The sequence below is a fragment of the Mizuhopecten yessoensis genome, unplaced genomic scaffold (genome assembly GCF_002113885.1).
Source record: "Mizuhopecten yessoensis strain PY_sf001 unplaced genomic scaffold, ASM211388v2 scaffold11177, whole genome shotgun sequence".
Taxonomy (NCBI): Eukaryota; Metazoa; Mollusca; class Bivalvia; order Pectinida; family Pectinidae; genus Mizuhopecten; species Mizuhopecten yessoensis.
In genome coordinates this window covers 1,605,700-1,624,985 of record NW_018408918.1, presented here as the reverse complement: position 1 = coordinate 1,624,985, position 19,286 = coordinate 1,605,700, and the positions used below count along the sequence as shown (strand labels likewise).

General features: G+C 36.9%; 1 protein-coding gene across 1 annotated transcript in view; it reads right to left on the bottom strand.

The window, feature by feature from the left end:
* The window catches only part of LOC110440291, a 65,024-nt gene extending 47,697 nt beyond the window's left edge, over positions 1-17,327 (bottom strand). Inside the window, exon 1 of the mRNA XM_021483263.1 lies at positions 16,277-17,327. Coding sequence (XP_021338938.1) covers positions 16,277-16,340 — 64 coding nt within the window. The 5' untranslated portion in view covers positions 16,341-17,327. The remainder of the gene's footprint in view (positions 1-16,276) is intronic.
* Between the last annotated feature and the right edge of the window lie 1,959 nt (positions 17,328-19,286).

Here is a 19,286-nt window from a genome sequence, read left to right as displayed (position 1 = left end):
TGACTAACTTATAAATCTTTAACGTGTAGCTGGCTACCTTAAGTCCGGATCGTGTGGCTGGCTACCTTAAGTCGGGTCCATGAAGCTTGCTGCATTTAGTCCGGACTGTGTAGCTAGCTACCTTCAGTCTAGTCCGTATTGCTGGCTACCTTAAGTCTAGACAGTGTAGCTGACTACCTTAAGTCTAGACAGTGTAGCTGACTACCTTAAGTCTAGACAGTGTAGCTGGCCCTTCAGTCTGGTCCGTATTGCTGGCTACCTTAAGTCTAGACAGTGTAGCTGGCTACCTTAAGTCTAGACAGTGTAGCTGTCCCTTCAGTCTGGTCCGTATTGCTGGCTACCTTAATTCTAGACAGTGTAGCTGTCCCTTCAGTCTGGTCCGTATTGCTGACTTCCTTAAGTCTAGACAGTGTAGCTGACTACTTTAAGTCTAGACCGTTTATCTGGCTGCCTTAAGTTCGAACAGTGTTACTGGCTACCTTACCACCGATCCGTGTAGCTGGCTACCTTAGTCCCGGGCCGTGTAGCTAGCTACCTTACCCCCGGGCCGTGAAGCAGACTATCTAACTCTTGTCTGTGCAGCTGCCTACACGAATGCTTGTCCGCGTAGCAGACTAACTTAAGTCTAGACCGTGTAGCTGACTAACGTAAGCCCGGACCGTGTAGCTGACTTCGTTTCGTCTGGACCGTGTAGCTACGGACTGTGTAGCTGGCTAACGTAAGTCTAGACCGTTTAGCTGGATAACGTAAGTCCAGACCATGAAGCTGACTTCCTTTAGTCTGGACCGTGTAGCTACCTATGTATAGTCTGGACCGTGTAGCTGACTAACTTAAATCCGGACCGTGTAGCTGATTAACGTAAGTCTAGACCGTACAGCTGACTAACGTAAGTCTAGACCGTGTAGCTGACTAACGTACACAAGTCCGGACCGTGTAGAGAACTATGTCTAGTCTGGAGACCGTGTAGCTGACTAACTTAAATCCGGACAGTGTAGATGGCTAACGTAAGTCTAGACCGTGTAGCTGACTAACGTAAGTCTAGACTGTGTAGCTGACTAACGTAAGTCTAGCCCGTGTAGCTGACTAACGTAAGTCTAGCCCGTGTAGCTGACTAACGTAAGACTAGACCGTGTAGCTGACTAACGTACACAAGTCCGGACCGTGTAGCTGACTATGTATAGTCTGGAGACAGTGTAGCTGACTAACTTAAATCCGGACTGTGTAGCTGACTAACGTAAGTCTAGACCGTGTAGCTGACTAACGTACACAAGTCCGGACCGTGTAGCTGACTATGTATAGTCTGGAGACCGTGTAGCTGACTAACTTAAATCCGGACAGTGTAGATGGCTAACGTAAGTCCAGACCATGAAGCTGACTTCCTTTAGTCTGGACCGTGTAGCTAACTATGTATAGTCTGGACCGTGTAGCTGACTAACTTAAATCCGGACTGTGTAGCTGATTAACGTAAGTCTAGACCGTACAGCTGACTAACGTAAGTCTAGACTGTGTGGCTGACTAACGTAAGTCTAGACCGTGTAGCTGAGTAACGTAAGTCTAGACCGTGTAGCTAACTATGTATAGTCTGGAGACCGTGTTGCTGACTAACTTAAATCCGGACTGTGTAGCTGACTAACGTAAGTCTAGACCGTGTAGCTAACTATGTATAGTCTGGAGACCGTGTAGCTGACTAACTTAAATGCGGACTGTGTAGCTGACTAACGTAAGTCTAGACCGTGTAGCTAACTATGTATAGTCTGGAGACCGTGTAGCTGACTAACTTAAATCGGGACAGTGTAGATGGCTAACGTAAGTCTAGACCGTGTAGCTGACTAACGTACAAAAGTCTGGACCGTGTAGCTGACTAACGTAAAAAGTCTGGACCGTGTAGCTAACTATGTATAGTCTGGAGACCGTGTAGCTGACTAACTTAAATCGGGACAGTGTAGATGGCTAACGTAAGTCTAGACCGTGTAGCTGACTAACGTACACAAGTCCGGACCGTGTAGTTGACTATGTATAGTCTGGAGACAGTGTAGCTGACTAACTTAAATCCGGACTTTGTAGCTGACTAACGTACACAAGTCCGGACCGTGTAGCTGACTATGTAAAGTCTAGACCGTGTAGCTGACTAACTTAAATCCGGACAGTGTATATGGCTAACGTAAGTCTAGACTGTGTAGCTATACATTGTAACTATGTTTAGTCTAGACAGTGTAGCTCGCTAAATTAAACATGGACCGTGTAACTGGCTACCCTCAGTCCGGACCGTGAAGCTGGCTACCTTATGTCTATAGACCGTGTAGCTGGTTACCTTAAGTCTACAACGTGTTGCATGTTACCTTAAGTCTAGACCGTGTAGCTTGCTAACTTAAGTCCGGACCGTTTAGCTGCCTCACTTCAGTTTGACTTCGTTGCATGTATTTATTCCCCCTCTAATTGAACACAGTCCATTTGTTTCGTATCTGAATGTAAATAGAACGCATCCTGAATTTGTATTTGGCCTCTAATTCGTGACTCTGAAGCGGTCTCGAGCCTGGATCCTGTATCTTGGTATCTTCATATAAAGCGTGGCTTCTGTATGCGTAGCTGGCTACTGTAAGCATGTGTTCTTACAGTATTTGCCCCAGAAACTGTGTCAAACTTCTATCTCGTAACTAGATATGGACGTTCACAATAATTTGGTTAACTATCAATGCCAATATACAACTATTACATTTTTCAAAAATTGTTCAAGCGTAACATAATTATTTACAATATCAACAGGAATTAAGGCTCGTTTGAAGTGTTGTGAACGTGATATTTCATACAATACGCCAGGGCGATATAAAATTCTTATTACCAAAAATTGGCTTGTGCGAGTTTGAATAAAACATATCAAATTTATTGGTCACCGGACATGAAACTTTTAACAACTTTATTCCCAAATACCCACGAGCTGATTCTATGACGGGCAATGTTCTTTACGTATCGCCGTCCAACATCGCACATTAGGCCGACGATAACATGTCTTATCAAATTAGGGCGTTACTGACACGCGAAAAGGACCCGTAACATGCAATATGATTATGGTACAGACAACAATAAGGCTTCCAACACGCGTGTAATCTTTGTAGGGCATCAAGGATGGTGGCACGGTATTAACCTTTCATAGACGGACGAGATCACACGAAAAAACATTAGTTTCGTCAACAATTTTTTGGGAAAAACTCGAACCTGTTAAATAATGTAGCAGAAAAAGAGTCCTTAATCCATGTAATCGATTTCGGTTAGTTTATAAATTGTACTTTTCTTGATGTTTATAAAGCAATTTGAGTTAAAATGTTTGTAGTGTAGTTATAACGACTGGTGCTGGAGGATTGAGAATTGGCTCCTTTCATAAAATTGTTTAATATAGATAAGACTTCTCGCTACTGGTCAATATCATCGGCCTGGAACTGCTAGCCGACATGACAGCCTATTTTAGCGTCACGGAGATGCACTTTGTATATAGGCAATATCTGAAAGCAATATTATCTTGATTAAGTTCTCGTGAAATATATAGAAAATAAAATTCTTTCTTGCGATGTGATAATTGTACGTGGAACAAAACTGAATACAAATTTGATGGCAGAAAGTCTGCTTGTATCAGTTCCTTTTGTGTTAGGGACTAACGTACATCATACGGCGTCGTAAATTATCTGACCGTAGGAATATTTCTCGGTGGCAATACTAAACATTTATTAGGGTGTGTTCCTTACTTCAAAGACAACATATATTCAATTATAACGAAAAAGACCAATAACACAACAGTGAGAATACTACGGTATTTGCACTGACTGACTTCTACGCTGTGCCAAAGTTTGAGAACACCACAGCCCGATACAGTGTTCTGGTACATCACTTGCTACATGTATGGATTGCCATTACTGAGTTATGCCATTGATTAAACATGACGTCTAAACTCCAGAACTCGTTTATAAGTGTCAAATGGAGATGACGGGTAGGTTTCTTGACGATATGTGTGCAGTGCGCATGCTTGTGCTCGATGAGGGTATGTGCGAGTGCAAGGTCGCTCAATGCTGTTCCATCATTCCTGATTAAAAACAACGAGTCAAACACCTTAAGAATCTTTCGCAATCAATATTACACCAGATTTGGAGAACCGTATTTCCAATGATTGAAACGAAACACTGTTTTAGGCATCTTGGTTTGTTAGCAAACAAACTAGGATTATTCTAGTTTGCTGGATTGTTTAAACAGATTCACTAAAGCACGGAGCAGGGCATCGTGTGTTCCCTCGGGTATTCACAAAAGCAGCAATCCCCTGGGAGACTTGCTAATATTAAAAAAGTTGTTTAATCTGTAGCCTTGGCTAAATTGAATTCACACATTTTAGAGAAAAGTCAATGTATACGTAAGCACAAATGGATAGGGCAATGTCCCTTAGGTAAAATAGCAAAGCGGGCCGCTTATGAACAAAGTTCTACGACATTACAAGACAAAGCGGAGAAATGATTACTTATAAATTAAACTGACTAAATATAAGTGCATATGGTCAGACCCAGTGTATGTCTTGATCTGACAGCCATGATCTCGTCAAGGTGGCAGATCTCGCGTTCTAACGTGAGATTGAGTAGGCCCGGGGTGACGACAAAATATACCAGTGATTGAATAATATTTAAATGGAGAGGTAGTCTGTCTATACTAGGATGAGCACGGAGCCAGACAGAGGAGAATGCTACGGTGAAACGTCGTTTTAAGGTGCCTTAAGGGAATTGAAAACAAAACAGACCGATGGAAAAGTTAAAAAAAAAATATCGACATAAACTAAAACTACAGATAACATACTCAAAATCGAGAAATATCAAATTCCAGCTAAAAGATAAGCTCGTTATAATATCATTTTACAACATTATTCAAAGATATAAAAATAATATTAAAAATCATGAATGGTTTTGAAAGGAAGAATTTATTTTTCCTCTGTAGACTCGTCATTCTGTCTGCTTTGATCTAAACCGACATACATTATGTATAGATTCGAGCGAGCACACAGTACAGACACGTGTGACGCGAATCCAACTGCATGTTATATGGAATTGGCCACTATATTTAGACGTCAACGACACTGTTAAAGTTCTTCTAGTGTCTGCTCCGTCGTTTTATGAAGTCATTTGCAAATTAAATTTAAATGCACCTACATGTACAAGAGCAAAGACTAGTGAGATTACTTCTTCTTACTGTAAATGTCTCACTTTTCGTGGATACATATTTTACTTATATGCTTCAAACAAAGTGTTTGTGGACATTAACTCAAGAAATGAGCATTTATCAATATTTTCCTTTTGTTTAGATATATCTTAAAGTACCTACAAGATGTTCAAAGTCATGACTGTATTTGTTCGAGAAAAAATTGCACAATGCAAAAGATATATATATAATATCAGAGAAACAGACTACAATTAAGAGATACATGTACCATGAAACATCTGCCAAATGGAAACTTGTTCCCCAAAAAATAGTTCGTTTGGCATCTCGTGCCAGATACGTTTGTTAGGTCTACGTAAGCTACTTATACTGAAACTGTTACGTTCGTTTAGTTCAGCCCCAAACAATGGAAATTTTCATCTGACTACATTTAAGACAATTGAGTGACGTCTTCAACCCAAGATACAATGAAATAAGCTGCCAAAATAGTAAATTGAGTTTTTACCTCTTTCAAAACATATATTTTCTCCCAAATCGCAGTGTCTACTACCTTGTATCAGTGGAGTATGAACGTGACACACACATGTTATAACACCGTCAACATTTGGTAAGATACAGTATGCCAAAAAATTAATTAAGCTGGCTGCATCATACAGCTTTTTCGTACTCCGAGGACTTATCAGAGATGTTAAGGGCCAAAAAAGCTAGAGAAACAGAGGGGCAGGTGCGTGAAACCCATAAAACATTTCTTTAAGACACTACTGCTTCCACCGCAGTAATTAATCTCAAATGTAAAATAATAATACTTCCTAATGGAAATATATGAAAAATAATATTAGCCAGTTTTAATTACGATTTTATTACATTTTTACACCAGTATATTTCTAAATCTATTTGTTGAACCAAATTTTAAGGGCACGGATCCTTTAAATACATACAAAAATTAAGGATCACTAATCGGGCATTAGCGTAAAAACCGAAAAACATCGACTCCTTAAAATAACCTTTGGTCAGTTAAATAATACCATGAACCCAGAAACCTTAATGGTACCGCAGCATCACAGTCAACCAATATAGGAATCACGTAACAACAACTTTGTTTCACGAACCGCGAACCTTTAATGTTTCCTCGAGTCAACAATACGTAACTCGGGCCACAACCCATGACCACTTACTCTTTTTGGAAAATATTTTATAACAAGTTCAACGTGTACAATTGCACGTAAATCATGACATCATGTACGTGGTGTGAAAGCAAGTGCGGAAGTATCCTTATTGAGAGCGATTTTGCTGAGCATAACATTACATTGATCACTTAAAAGAGCAATATGTGTTCGGTTATGTTTTGTATCAGAAGGCATGCAACGCATGTCAACATGTCATTATCGCGTCGAAAGCAGCTGTATTTGGAAATGGTTAAAGGGCACATGACCTATGGTGTACAAAAAGTCCAAACAATAACATGCAACTGCAAGTTTATTGGTGTCAAACACGACAGAATAAAAAACTGACCGAAACACATAATATCGTGGTTGAGATTTTTCGCACGAACTTAAGCAACTGTCCTCAAGCCAAATTCCGGTGGCTGTCGACTGTTTATGCTGTGGCGTTACTCATAGACAGTGTAAGAGTAACAACTACAGCCTTGACTGGAACATGCTCGAAATCTAAGGGTTACGCTCTGGATACAACAGTGGAATATGGCATGACGGAACTGAACGCTCTTTTCATAATACCTTGTGGATGATACGAGTAGGCAGAACTGACGATTTTGATGAATTTCAAAGAAATCGCGCGACAGCTTATCTGTAAAATCAACATGCTTTGAAATCGGGTACAGGTCTATATTATCTTCAATGAACAGGTATCAGCCTAACAATTGATCAGGTTTTTATAGCAGTGACCTATCAATGAATTTCATTTCGTTATATTTTAATCGAGTGTGGCGGGTATGTTGTAGCGCGTGCTGTTGCGCGCGCAGTTCGTGGTTTTGTCGGGCTTACCTGTAAGGGTTTTACCTGTATTCGTCATCGACGAGATTGTTATCGAACCATTCGGACGTACTTTATTTTATTTTTTCATTTTGTTTTCATTTTTTTCCTTTTTTTTGGGGGGGGGGGGAGGGGTTGTCATGCTGTATCTTAAGTGTGTCAGACAATGGTAACTACTATTTTCAGTGGTTTATAGAAATGATCTGTACATGAAGTGTTAATTATGGTATTTCTGTTGTAGAGTTGGATTATAATTGTGAATCTTCAGTTTCAACGTTCCAGGACTTACTCGGAAACACGCCAGTGGACTTTTCTGGCTGTGGACATTTAAAGGCGTTTTCCGAAGTGGGCCTTGGCTACGTGATTCTTTGTAGACGTATTTCATGAATATGGGAGCATTCGATAATGAGCTGTTGTGTGTGGAATTTGTCATAGACTGGTTTCATCATAAATGTTTTTCGATATGCAATATCTAACGTACGATAACGGAGATATTATTACTTTGTAACAATCCCGTAATGCTGATTATAGTTTATAAAGAATTTCTGTCTTGTGTTCTTACTTGAAATAATGTATGTGCGTATGAGGTACGAAGTAGTACATAAAATAACTTACCACAAGTCTATGATTTTGACATCATTCAAGGGTGTCGAGATGATACGTGTATCGAGAACAGACCCCTAGTATTATTTATCGTTGCTACATTTATTTGATTTGTTTCAATATTTGTTTTAATTGAAAACAAAACATGCATCGCATGTGATTTAAAATAATATTTATTTTGCCCGTATCGTATTGTTAAGCTGACAGAGCTTGGTTGTTCAAAAACCTATTTTTTGTAATACGAATTTCGAAAACAAAAACGAAATTAATTGAAATGCTGTTGTGTTTAACAATCTGAATCTCTTTATTTGCATACCCAATTTTGATTTTCAATTCTTTTTCAAAAAGATACTAGATGCACGATTTGCATCAGTTTGCCTTTAAGCGTATAACCCTTGAACAGGGCAAGCATTCATGAAACAGTTCACATGCCCTAGTGCAGATTCTTTGCTCATGGAGTGTTGATGGTTTGGAAGATTTAAAGAGTGTTTGAAAACCAAATGTCGTTTTCGATGTTAACACATGATTTTTTTTTTAAATATCCAATGAATTTAAGACAGTACGGTAGTAGCAAGACACTTAGTTTAGGCACGGAGTCCATGCTTGAGCATGAAAACGATTTCGCGAATCAGAGCCTAGGTAAATAAAATTTAACTAGACTCTACGAAACGATCACGGAAGGTTCTAGTGCATCATTTAATACAGCGTAAGGTGGAAATCCTGTGTGTGTGTCACGGTACATATACGCAATTAATGGGATTGTAAACGTGCGAATCCCCTGATAAGTTTATAAGCTGAACGACTCCACCTTTTCCTTAGTTTTATGTGATATCTGGTTAGTTTGGATTCTCAGGTACCACCACACACGTGTCCGCTAATCAGGACGAACATGCACTTATTTTATTGTATTGAACTTATTAATTTTCTTTAAGGTACTTTTTACATAGTGTGTTTAATGTATTCATTATTTAAGACAACTTTTACGAAGTGTGCAAGGTATGAGATTTACAGTTCTGAAGTCGATACTTTTGGAATACTGACTTGATTCAAAATTAAAATTCTTATTTTTTTAATACAGATTAAGGCATTGTCGATTATGACCTCATTAGCCGCCTCTTCCGATGATGCAGTATGTCACAACCTACTATCTTTGTTGTCTAATTACATTATCAAATACATATTGTACAGTTAAATTTACTCATTTTGTTTTTAGAATAAAATAAACTGTAAATATAGGACTTTGTCAACAATATTCGACACTACTAAACATGATATTTGCAACACAAATCTTAGAATAATCCTTAATGAAAACACAAAACCTTAATACGTTAATGACTAAAGTGCGTGTTGCCTTCATCTCAAAACCAGCTGTATGTCCATTTCCCCCCAAGTGTGACAAGCATTATGATACGGTACATTATTCCTAGCAGACAGAAATAATACATCTCCTCCCATGGTGTCCGAAGGCAAAACACCCCAGCAAACCTTTACGACGATTGACCCAGACAGGTCGAACCTATAGCGGTCCATATATGTATGATACATTCTAAATGTTTGAAGAACTATCTGTATTTCATATCGACACATAGAGATAACGTTTGTGCCGTTTTAAACGGAGCGAACACAAGAATTCCCCAGCGCCATAACTGACAAGGTGCCACGGACGGTTCGATGTCGTGCAAGAAACCATCAGGTACCTAGCAAAGTTCAGACTGCCATATAGCGAACCTATCACAGATAACGTGCCAGATAGATCGCGCAAGGTGTTACCAGGAATCATTTTTATTGTTTTCTTTCTTTTCTTGGCGGTTTTATTATTTCTCTCTCAATCAGATATCATGGGGAACTTTTGAAGATGGTATGAAGAGTTCGTGTTTGAGTATATAACATTTTATAAAAGTAGTTTCTGTAAACACGTTTTTGTTGCTAGAGTGCATTAATATTGGAAAAGAAAAATATATTAGAATGTAACAACATTTTATAGACTACTATGCATGAGTTTAATCAACTTACCATCCAAATCCTATAGTTGTTTCTGAGAATTTGATGATAATTTTGTTCACATGGGAGGCCGTCCTTAAATGACCATAGCCGTTGATAGGACGTTAAACAATACTAAACCAAAACAAACTTATACCGTACATACAGATATTTTCCAGGGGGAATATTTTTGCTAGTCTAGTTCGTAAGACATATGCGTGATCGGGAAAATTGAATCTGTGTAATAAATTAAAACTGTATATTGTTTTTGATGAAGTGTATCCTGAAGAAATCTAAAAAAAATACTTAAGATCTAAATATTGATTTAAACATTAACATTTGTTTTAAGAATTAAATAATTTAATTTAATATATCACTTTGTAAACAGAGAAATAAATAGAAATAAACCATTCGGTGAACATTATTAGACACTAATAATATGATATTGCCAAACAAATCAAAGGATAATCTTAAATGAAATCACAATATCAAGCCTGTGTAAAGAGACCACCCTTGGTGTACCCAGAAAATGTTATCTTAACGCAGGAAGTCTCCTAGTTCAGGTTCAACGCTAAATTAATTCACTACAATAGGAAACATTTAAAATGACCTCTAAAATCAAGGGGTCTCTTAACAAACGTGGTTGCACGAGGAAAGTTTCATTTGAAATAAACATCATTTGCAATTTAAAGTTCAATGTAGCCTGTTTTTACCGGTGCCTTGTTATAGCAAGCATGTAAGGAGGCTATCCCAAACGATTCGGTAATGCGGCTAGTAGGATCGTTTGAAATCAATTGTATGAAAAGATTGTATGTGTTTGGATGTCTGCACCGAATTACAAAACCTCGAAAGAGGTTCTTGATTAATTCGTATTTTAGTTACTATTTCAACTACACATTAGTTGACTCTGTTGGTTTTATCGAAATATATTCTGGTAAGGTTTTTCATTTTTATTTTTTAAATAGGTGTTTGTTTCAATGTATTTTTAGCGTTTATTTTTTCTAGTTCATTCGTTTGGTTTGGTTTAATTTTAACGTCCTACTAACAGCTAAGGCAATTCCAGGACGTGCCTCCATGTGTGTTATGTATGCGTGCATATGTGTATGTGTGCCGGAAACAGGGTATGTTGGTGTGGTTGCCTCCTTGTAATAGCGCGGAAGTGATGCCGACTTTATAGTGCTACCTCAATGAAATACCATGCATAAGGCACCCGGCACAGTATTCCGCTCGGTCACATTATACTGACAACGGGTGAACCAGGTGTTCCCATCCTCCTATATGTTGAACGATCAGAAGGAGATAGCAACTACCATTTTGAATGAATTTGGCATAATCCGGCATGCGGACAGAGCCCATCGTCTTCCTCATATAAGCGAACGCTTAACACAACATTAAAGCCAAAAGTGATGTGTTGCCAAGGAATGCGCTAGGAAATTGTAATGTATGTAAGTCTGGTCCGGTCTCCGGGTCCTTCAATTAATCTCTCCCTGTAAAGTACACAAGTAGTGTATTACGTCACTGTTCTGGTTGCACATACAGTAAAGTACGCCATGTTCTAACATGTGGTTTTGTGTCACTCTCAATGAGACGTCTGTGAAGATACACCAAAGACTCAAAACACTTCAGAAATAAAAGGTAGTTAGAAGTAGAGAGAAATATAAAAATCCCAAATATTGTAATGGGCAGATTTATTTTGGGGACTTTTGTGTCCACAAGTAGAGGGCACAAAAGCAAATCCCCAATTTCGCAAAGGGGGGGGGGGGGGGGGGGGTTCCCTTCATTAGTCGCCTCTTACGAAACATCCGTTGAATCGCATTTCGCCATCGTTTGTGCGACTTCTAAATATAGCATTCGGAAATCCCCATGGAAACAATCGGAACGATCTAATACGGATCGTTTTTCACATGTTTTAAATGATGGAGTGTCTGAGTATAATCATGGTAATAAAGAATATAACAGGAATTCAAACATTGCAAGAAATATAATTCATTATTAAATTGATAAGTTTTGAAAAGTTTCAAAATAAAAAATATAACTATATCTGAAATGATTGTGGTGAGACGCCATTTGAAAATGGGAAAATATCAAACATATTTGACGCTTTAAATGCTTTAAGTGACGATACTGCAGGAAAACCATCCATATTGAAGCGAATAAACTATCAAACTATATTTATTTGCCTTGTAGGTCGTTCACTGTCGGGAAATTATTTACTAACTTTCTCTTCCATTGAGATGGATTGGCATTTTGTAGACCCATTTCATATATACCAGAAATATACATAATGTCGGTACATTTTGTAACACACTAAATTATTAACCTTCATACAGAACCAGGAGATAGATAAACAATGTACAAAAAATGCCGGCCGAATAATTTGCACATCCAAAACAAAAGACTATTACCAAGGATATTTACCAGAAAGAACAATCGGCAAGGTACATCACCAGAATGTCGTAAGTGGCGACCATGGCTTGTAATTCAAGGATAAGGAAAATACGGTCCAATAACATTAAAAGAATTGTATTATTTTAGGCAGGAAAACGGGAGAATATGCCTCAAATATAGCAAAGAATACAGCAGACCAGATTTTAGTTTCCTCATATCAACAGGATGCGGAGTCGAGGGTACTCTCTGAAATGGGCATTTTGACGTAAGAGGACATAATTACCAAGGGTGTAGTTTACAAGAATATACATGTGTTTGTGGCCTAAAGGTATATTTTACATGAGAATCATAAATTCCTTTTATAACATTATTTTATTTCTATTAAAAAATTAACTTTGGTCAACGATGTTTTATAAATCCGATCACATGGTGATTTTAACAGTATGGTTCATCGATAATCATCCCATATATATTACCTTCCTCGTGCGGTTTGGTGTGTCAAAGAACCTTAAATCATAATCATGGTTGATTTTGTACTAGTCGATAGGTTTGGAACAGATTCAAACCTCCAGCGTGTAGAATTTGAAACAATAATAAAATGCATAAATAAACTATTCGTATTCTGGAAGAAGTCGGTTAGGGCATCGAATTTCAATACAGACCGATATAAGAAAATTATGACATAAATAAATACGCAATCTATATACATGGTATTATTGAGTACACATTCAAATTAGGCATCCTAAAACAGCGTAAAGAACTTCTCGAGAAGTCTGGCCATATGTACAAAACTCTTAAAGGTTACTATAGTCGATGAATAAAACATGGGAATGTGAGGGAGGTGTATACCCCGGTGTATTGTTTACCCCGGTCTGGTAACGCGGAACGACACACCATATTACTACGCGTTGTAGCACCAGAATATCATTTCAAAATGTTTCTCCTCCAGTAAGTTTATCACATACAGACAGCCGGTGTATTGATACCACGATATACACTGTTATGGTTCATGTAAGGTATATTGTATCGGCGATATTACCTTCGGACAACAATGTATCCTATCTACAGGTTTTATAGTCGAATTTATATATAAAAAGGTTCCACGAAATTATAGTTTCGCTTTCACATAATAAATAATACAACGATATTTGTACTAACATTGATTCAATTTAAGTGTCATCTGTATTATTTTTACCAATCCGTCAATCTCGTGACTGCATCGTTGGTAATGCATAAAAATAATCCATAATATGATACTTATTTTAAAAGAAAAGAATATCGTTTACTTTAATTGGTCGAACAAAAACATTATTTCATTACGTCAACAGCATGATCAATTAGACGACATTTAAATTCAGTTTCCTTCCCCAAAAACTACTATTAAAAAATAAGCACCAAATATTATGTATAAAAATGAACTCAACTGTGTCGAACCTATTGAGACCATGGAAGAGCTTCATAATAACATACTATTAGACAAATTCAAGTTAATTAATAAAGCAATTTACTTCAACGGAACTATACCACGACTCCGAGATAACTTGATATCCGATACACCGGTGTATAATAATCAAAACAATAAATTAACAAGGAAATATTAATCGACTTCCAAATAACAGGGTTAATGATACATGCATATCAAAGTTAATTTTGAAAGCAATTTAATACAATGGAATCACATAACAATTCAGAGATAGCATACGTGTGCTTTACTGTATCATCTTTGTTCATGTCAATGATCACCTCCAAGGAATTACACTCAGACCACACGATAGCAGGATTAAAAATATACTCTCATCAATAACAAAGCAATTGACTGCCATGGTATATGCACCGCTTTCTCGGCAAAAGGTTTTCAGATATGTTCCAGTTGATTATCAATAATTAAGTACTGTATAGTGAAATTACAAAACGATTCCGAGATGATATGGTAATGGTAACTACCATGAAAATATACTTCAATATAGCAGGATTATTAAATGTATCCACGTCAATAATAAAAGCTAAATACTACCACGGAACTAAACACTTACTTCGAAATAACACTGTAATAGATATAACAAAGTTCGAAATAAGTTAACCGTTAATTTAGTTAAGCAAACAGAACATTCGAACGTGTCGCCTAAGATTAACCAATCGGATGACTCGTGTGTCAGACATGTCCCCCTGAAGGCGATACTGCCTGATTACCTAACCCCGGGTTGAAACAATGTACATCTCCTAATGAAAGAGCATTGAGGTATGGATACCAATCTTGGGAAGGCGTTCAGTTGTGAAACGACATTACCGTTAAGACTATCTCTTCAGCAAGTTTCTCCTCTATAATTCATGTCATAATCTTCATTTCTTTTTGCAATCAATTATCAGATTTATACAACATTAACCCCCATTCGATTGTCTAAAAGTTGAAAGCTTTTTTTGAATGAACGCAATGTCATATTCATTTGTTATCTATCTAGCAATGCAATTGATTGTAATATTAATATATAATAATTTCATACACGTTCAATGCGCAATATTGTTATTAAACATTACATGTGTTGACTCCTCTATGTTGAGTTAATGTCTATATGTGTTATTGTTGCAAATAGTTTATCTGATTGCTCCCATATGTGACGTCACTGTAAATAATGTTGATATAAATGCCATGTTTACTTACTCGCATGCTTTAAGTTGTTACTATAATATGAGAACTATTGATTACAATAACAGTTTACGGCGATCATTCTTTCATGTTTATTGCCATCTTGTGGTTTCTTACCGACGTATCAATATTTTACAAAGGTATCTTTACATATCAAAGGTATCTATATTTTCGAAAGGTATCTATAATTTCACTGGGTATCTATATTTCAAGATGTATCTTTATTTTCTTGGGTTATCTTATATTTCGCAAGGTACTAGGTACATTGTAGCCACAAGGTATCGATATTGTCAGAATTTATCAATATTTTTCTTAGGTGTATTTATTTCCACGATGTATCTATGTATAGATAATTTGCAAAGAGATTTAATCACGAATTTAAATAACCGGGTAATGTATATTGAGACTAGTTAAACAAGGACACTTTGGCTTTCAGCAATTCCAATTTTGCGGATAAATATTTCCATCATTTTATGTGTAAATATTATCTGAAATAAAACTATTTAATATAATGTATTCTCCGTTGTTTGTACTGCTGTAGACTTTGGTCATGAGAAACTCAGACTCCCTGTCTACATTGAAGTGAGTAAATCGCTGTTTAATTTAACTTCGATGCATCAATTATCTGGCTTACATCAAACGACATAATAATGTTTGACTATTATAAATGGTGGGTCTCTCGTCCCAATAGCTAGGAAATAACTGAGTGGGTATCTTTAAATTAGAGAATCCATCTTTTATGAGTTTTATAGAAAAAGCCACACGTGTGTTAATACCTCACCTGTACAAACAACTCACCTGTCACAGGTGCGTTTTAACTTATCCCTTGGCCACTAACCATGTTGTAACGAATTACCTGTATACGTGTGTGCATATGGTATTGTAAATAAAACTTTACCTTATATCTTAACATCCTGAAAGCATGTGTTTACAATCAACTACCTTCCAAGCTCAACCAAGGCCATCTATATAATGTTATGGTCTGATGCACATATCCAGTATATCAAACCCAGTAATAAGTCGTTTTTTGTTAATTGTCACCTTGTTGTCCATGTCTTGTTTACATTTTATTTGTTACATGCTAGATGTATGCTTAGTATCATAATGATATTAAAGCTTCATGAGAGATATTGCTTGGTAGAAAATCTCCATATTTACGATTACCTAGTTTCACTAATTGGCAGCCCGTATACAAAATATATTTATACATTTTAAAAAAGAAATTCAAATTGCTGACCACCTGAATAAATAAAAGTTTATTTTAATCAGTGTAAGTGTTTAAAGGTAATATACGAAAATATTATAAAAGAAGAAAAAAAGATACTCTATCTCTTTTTAACTGTAGACGACTATTTGTAAAAAGATTACAGTCATATCACAGGTACGGAATAGCTGAATGACGCACCTTCCCATAATACGACCACAGGTGAAAAATCAAAGCCTACACTAATTAATCGTTAACGTAGTAAGACAAAAAAATGCTTACCTGTATATAAGAAGGCTATACAGTCTACTGCAATACGTCCCATCCCTGTTGTAGAAGATCTCATGATGAAGGTGTAACTCCACTGAAGATTGGGACCTTACTGTGACGCCTTCTCTGATTGTAGCGCGGGAGAACCTATTCCTAGGGGATAGTTTCTGTTTGCCAGCCCTTGCACCGGGCCACCTGCTAGTGGCGGTGTCCTTTGTTTATTGTCGTCACACTAGTACCCTAGCCAGGCTTCACAACACACCCTGGTTTTACACTGCCGACCATCATCTCTTACACTGGTACATATCAAAATCTATATCCGCCAAATTTGATTTGATACTAGTGTTGTACTGCCTATGAGTTGCTCAGTGCCGTTGTTTTTGAGTGGTTCCTCTCGCGGTATTGTGTTAAGTACTATTGAACATGCACAACACTTAGAGAACATGGCACAAACTATATATGAACATGTACATACATCATGTATGAGGAATTCCTCTCTTATGCATCTCTATATCAATATCACTTCTGGCTTAACTTTTAAAATGGTCTAATATCTTATATACTTCCCTTTATACATTACTCACAGAACGGTATACGGTAACATGATATCGTATAAGTTGTTATGAATTTCTATTCCATACACTCTCAACTTTCAAATGTTAAGACTATTTCTGTTTACATCCCATCGCTATGCTAATAAAAAAGAAATATAAGCAAATAAAACGTTGAAACTGAACACACACGGCCGGCATGGAAATATCCCACCATATTTGATTATCACACGGAGAGAGACTATTGAGTCATTCTCTACTGTAAATATACACTTCCCTGTGTAGACATGTGCATCGTTAACAGGCCTGGCAGTTGATCAAACAGAAAGTGACATACATGTATACACAGATACAATCGTTTCCCTTTCAAAAAATTTAAACACAACTGGAATCCGTCATGTGAAATCATTATCTACACAAATAATTTAGGTTTACAACTTACATCGGCCAGCTTCTCACTCGGTCCGATGATCTGGCGGTTCGTACGAATTGCCACTTATAATTGTGCTTTCGAGGCCAGCCTTATTATGCAGTATAAACACTATTGAGTTTGGATCAGCTGATCGCATCGGACCCAAGGTAGAAATAAAACTCAATCAGTGAGTGTTCGTCCCAGTCCAACGGCATGGGGAATGTTTATGTTGGGGGCATGCCTTTAAGAAAGGGATAAGGCGGTAAAAAATACACCATTGAATGGACCGACATCAAAATTCATGGCTTCCTCCGCACTCCTCATAATTAAAAGGGATCGAAAAAACGTTATTGGATTTATGTGGACTGTGAGCGACATTAAATAAAAAATATTAGCTTTTGCCCTGCAAGATTGGAAGTGTTATTACCAGGAAAAATCGGTAATTCAGTTATAACCCGGGCCAGAATAGTGATGATCTGTAAAATAACCCAAGAGTCGACACTGTCGATGAAAACACGATACATGATAATTTAATTGTTATTAACACAATCGATATTAATAGGTTATAGTAAGAGTGTGTAAAGATGATGACTCACAGTACCCAGCAGGCGTATACGTAAACAGAGCCATCGGTTCAGATTACAATCGACCCCATAATCGTTTAGTGACGTAGGTTTACAAGAAAAAGTAGTTTTAATATAAATTATCTGTTGTTGACAACATTTGTTTTTTCTGACGTTATAACGGATTTTTTGGGCACCTTTTCTTTTTCGCTGTATTCCTAAGTTTTATTAACACTTCATGACATGAATGTTTCATTGTTTTGATCTTAAGTTGTGATGATGAATCAATAATGGACGTATCGACCACATTGCACAGTGAAATGGTCAGTTTATTTAAGTTTTTGCATCTACAAACAACACGTTAAAATATGTTTTTCATTTCTTAGCTTGTTTATTGAATTTTGCAATAGTAAACAAATTTTAATATTTTTATTGATACTTAAATAATTTTTCGTTAAGGTTTTTTGTGCATCTCGCGCTCTATTTTAACAGCAACTTCATCCAATTTGGATTTCCATCTTTTTGGCCGCTAGTGTCACCGATGAGTTGTGAAGGGCGACGAAACAGCTGTACGAGGCAGGTTAGTTGTCCTATTGTGGGGAAAGTTTAAACCAATGAATATGAAGGTAAACGCAAGGTGAAATCATTGATATTTTTTATTATAAACAAACCTTGTTTTTAAAGATATATTTCTGATATCATTATATTCAGATGAATGTTTATGTTAATTATAATCCAATTTAGAGTTAAATTGAGATCAGTCATTTTCTGTTCTATAAAAAAAAAACAAGAGGTCCAATGGGCCTGCACCGCTCACCTGGTATTAATCCCACACTTAAAAGTGATCTAAAATAAAGCTACAGGCAAAATATCAGTATTTACAACTATAAGTCATTCAAAAGAACCTGTTAAAAGATTTATAAATATTTGACCCCTGTGATCTTCTCAGCATGCAACTTGCAAAATATCACCACCCTAGACCTTTTGTTTATTGAGATTATGTTATTTATATGTTCATACATAATTGACTTCATGTGACCTTGAGAGTGGGCCAACTTCATTTAAATGAAAAAAACTTGATAGCCCTTTATCCAAGCACGCTACTAACCAAATATCAACATTCTAGGCCTTGTTATTTAGAAGAAGTCGTTTATTTTTTTTAAACATATTTGACCTCTGTGACCTTGAATATGGGTGAGGGTCATTTATTTAAATAAACTTGGTAGCCCTTCATCAAAGTTTGCTTCTGGCAAAAAAACATCACCCTAGGCCTTGTGGTTATTAAGAAGAAGTTGTTTAAAATAAAATATTGACGACAGACGCCGCATCACGGCATAAGCTCACTTGGCCCTTCGGGCAATGCAGATGAGCTCATTAAAAATTAACATATAGCAAATTATTAATCATGATTCATTGACGAGTACAGTAATGAAGGTCTCGTGTGATTGTAACACTGATCGGTCATATTTCCAAAAGGACGTGTTCCAAATGACTTT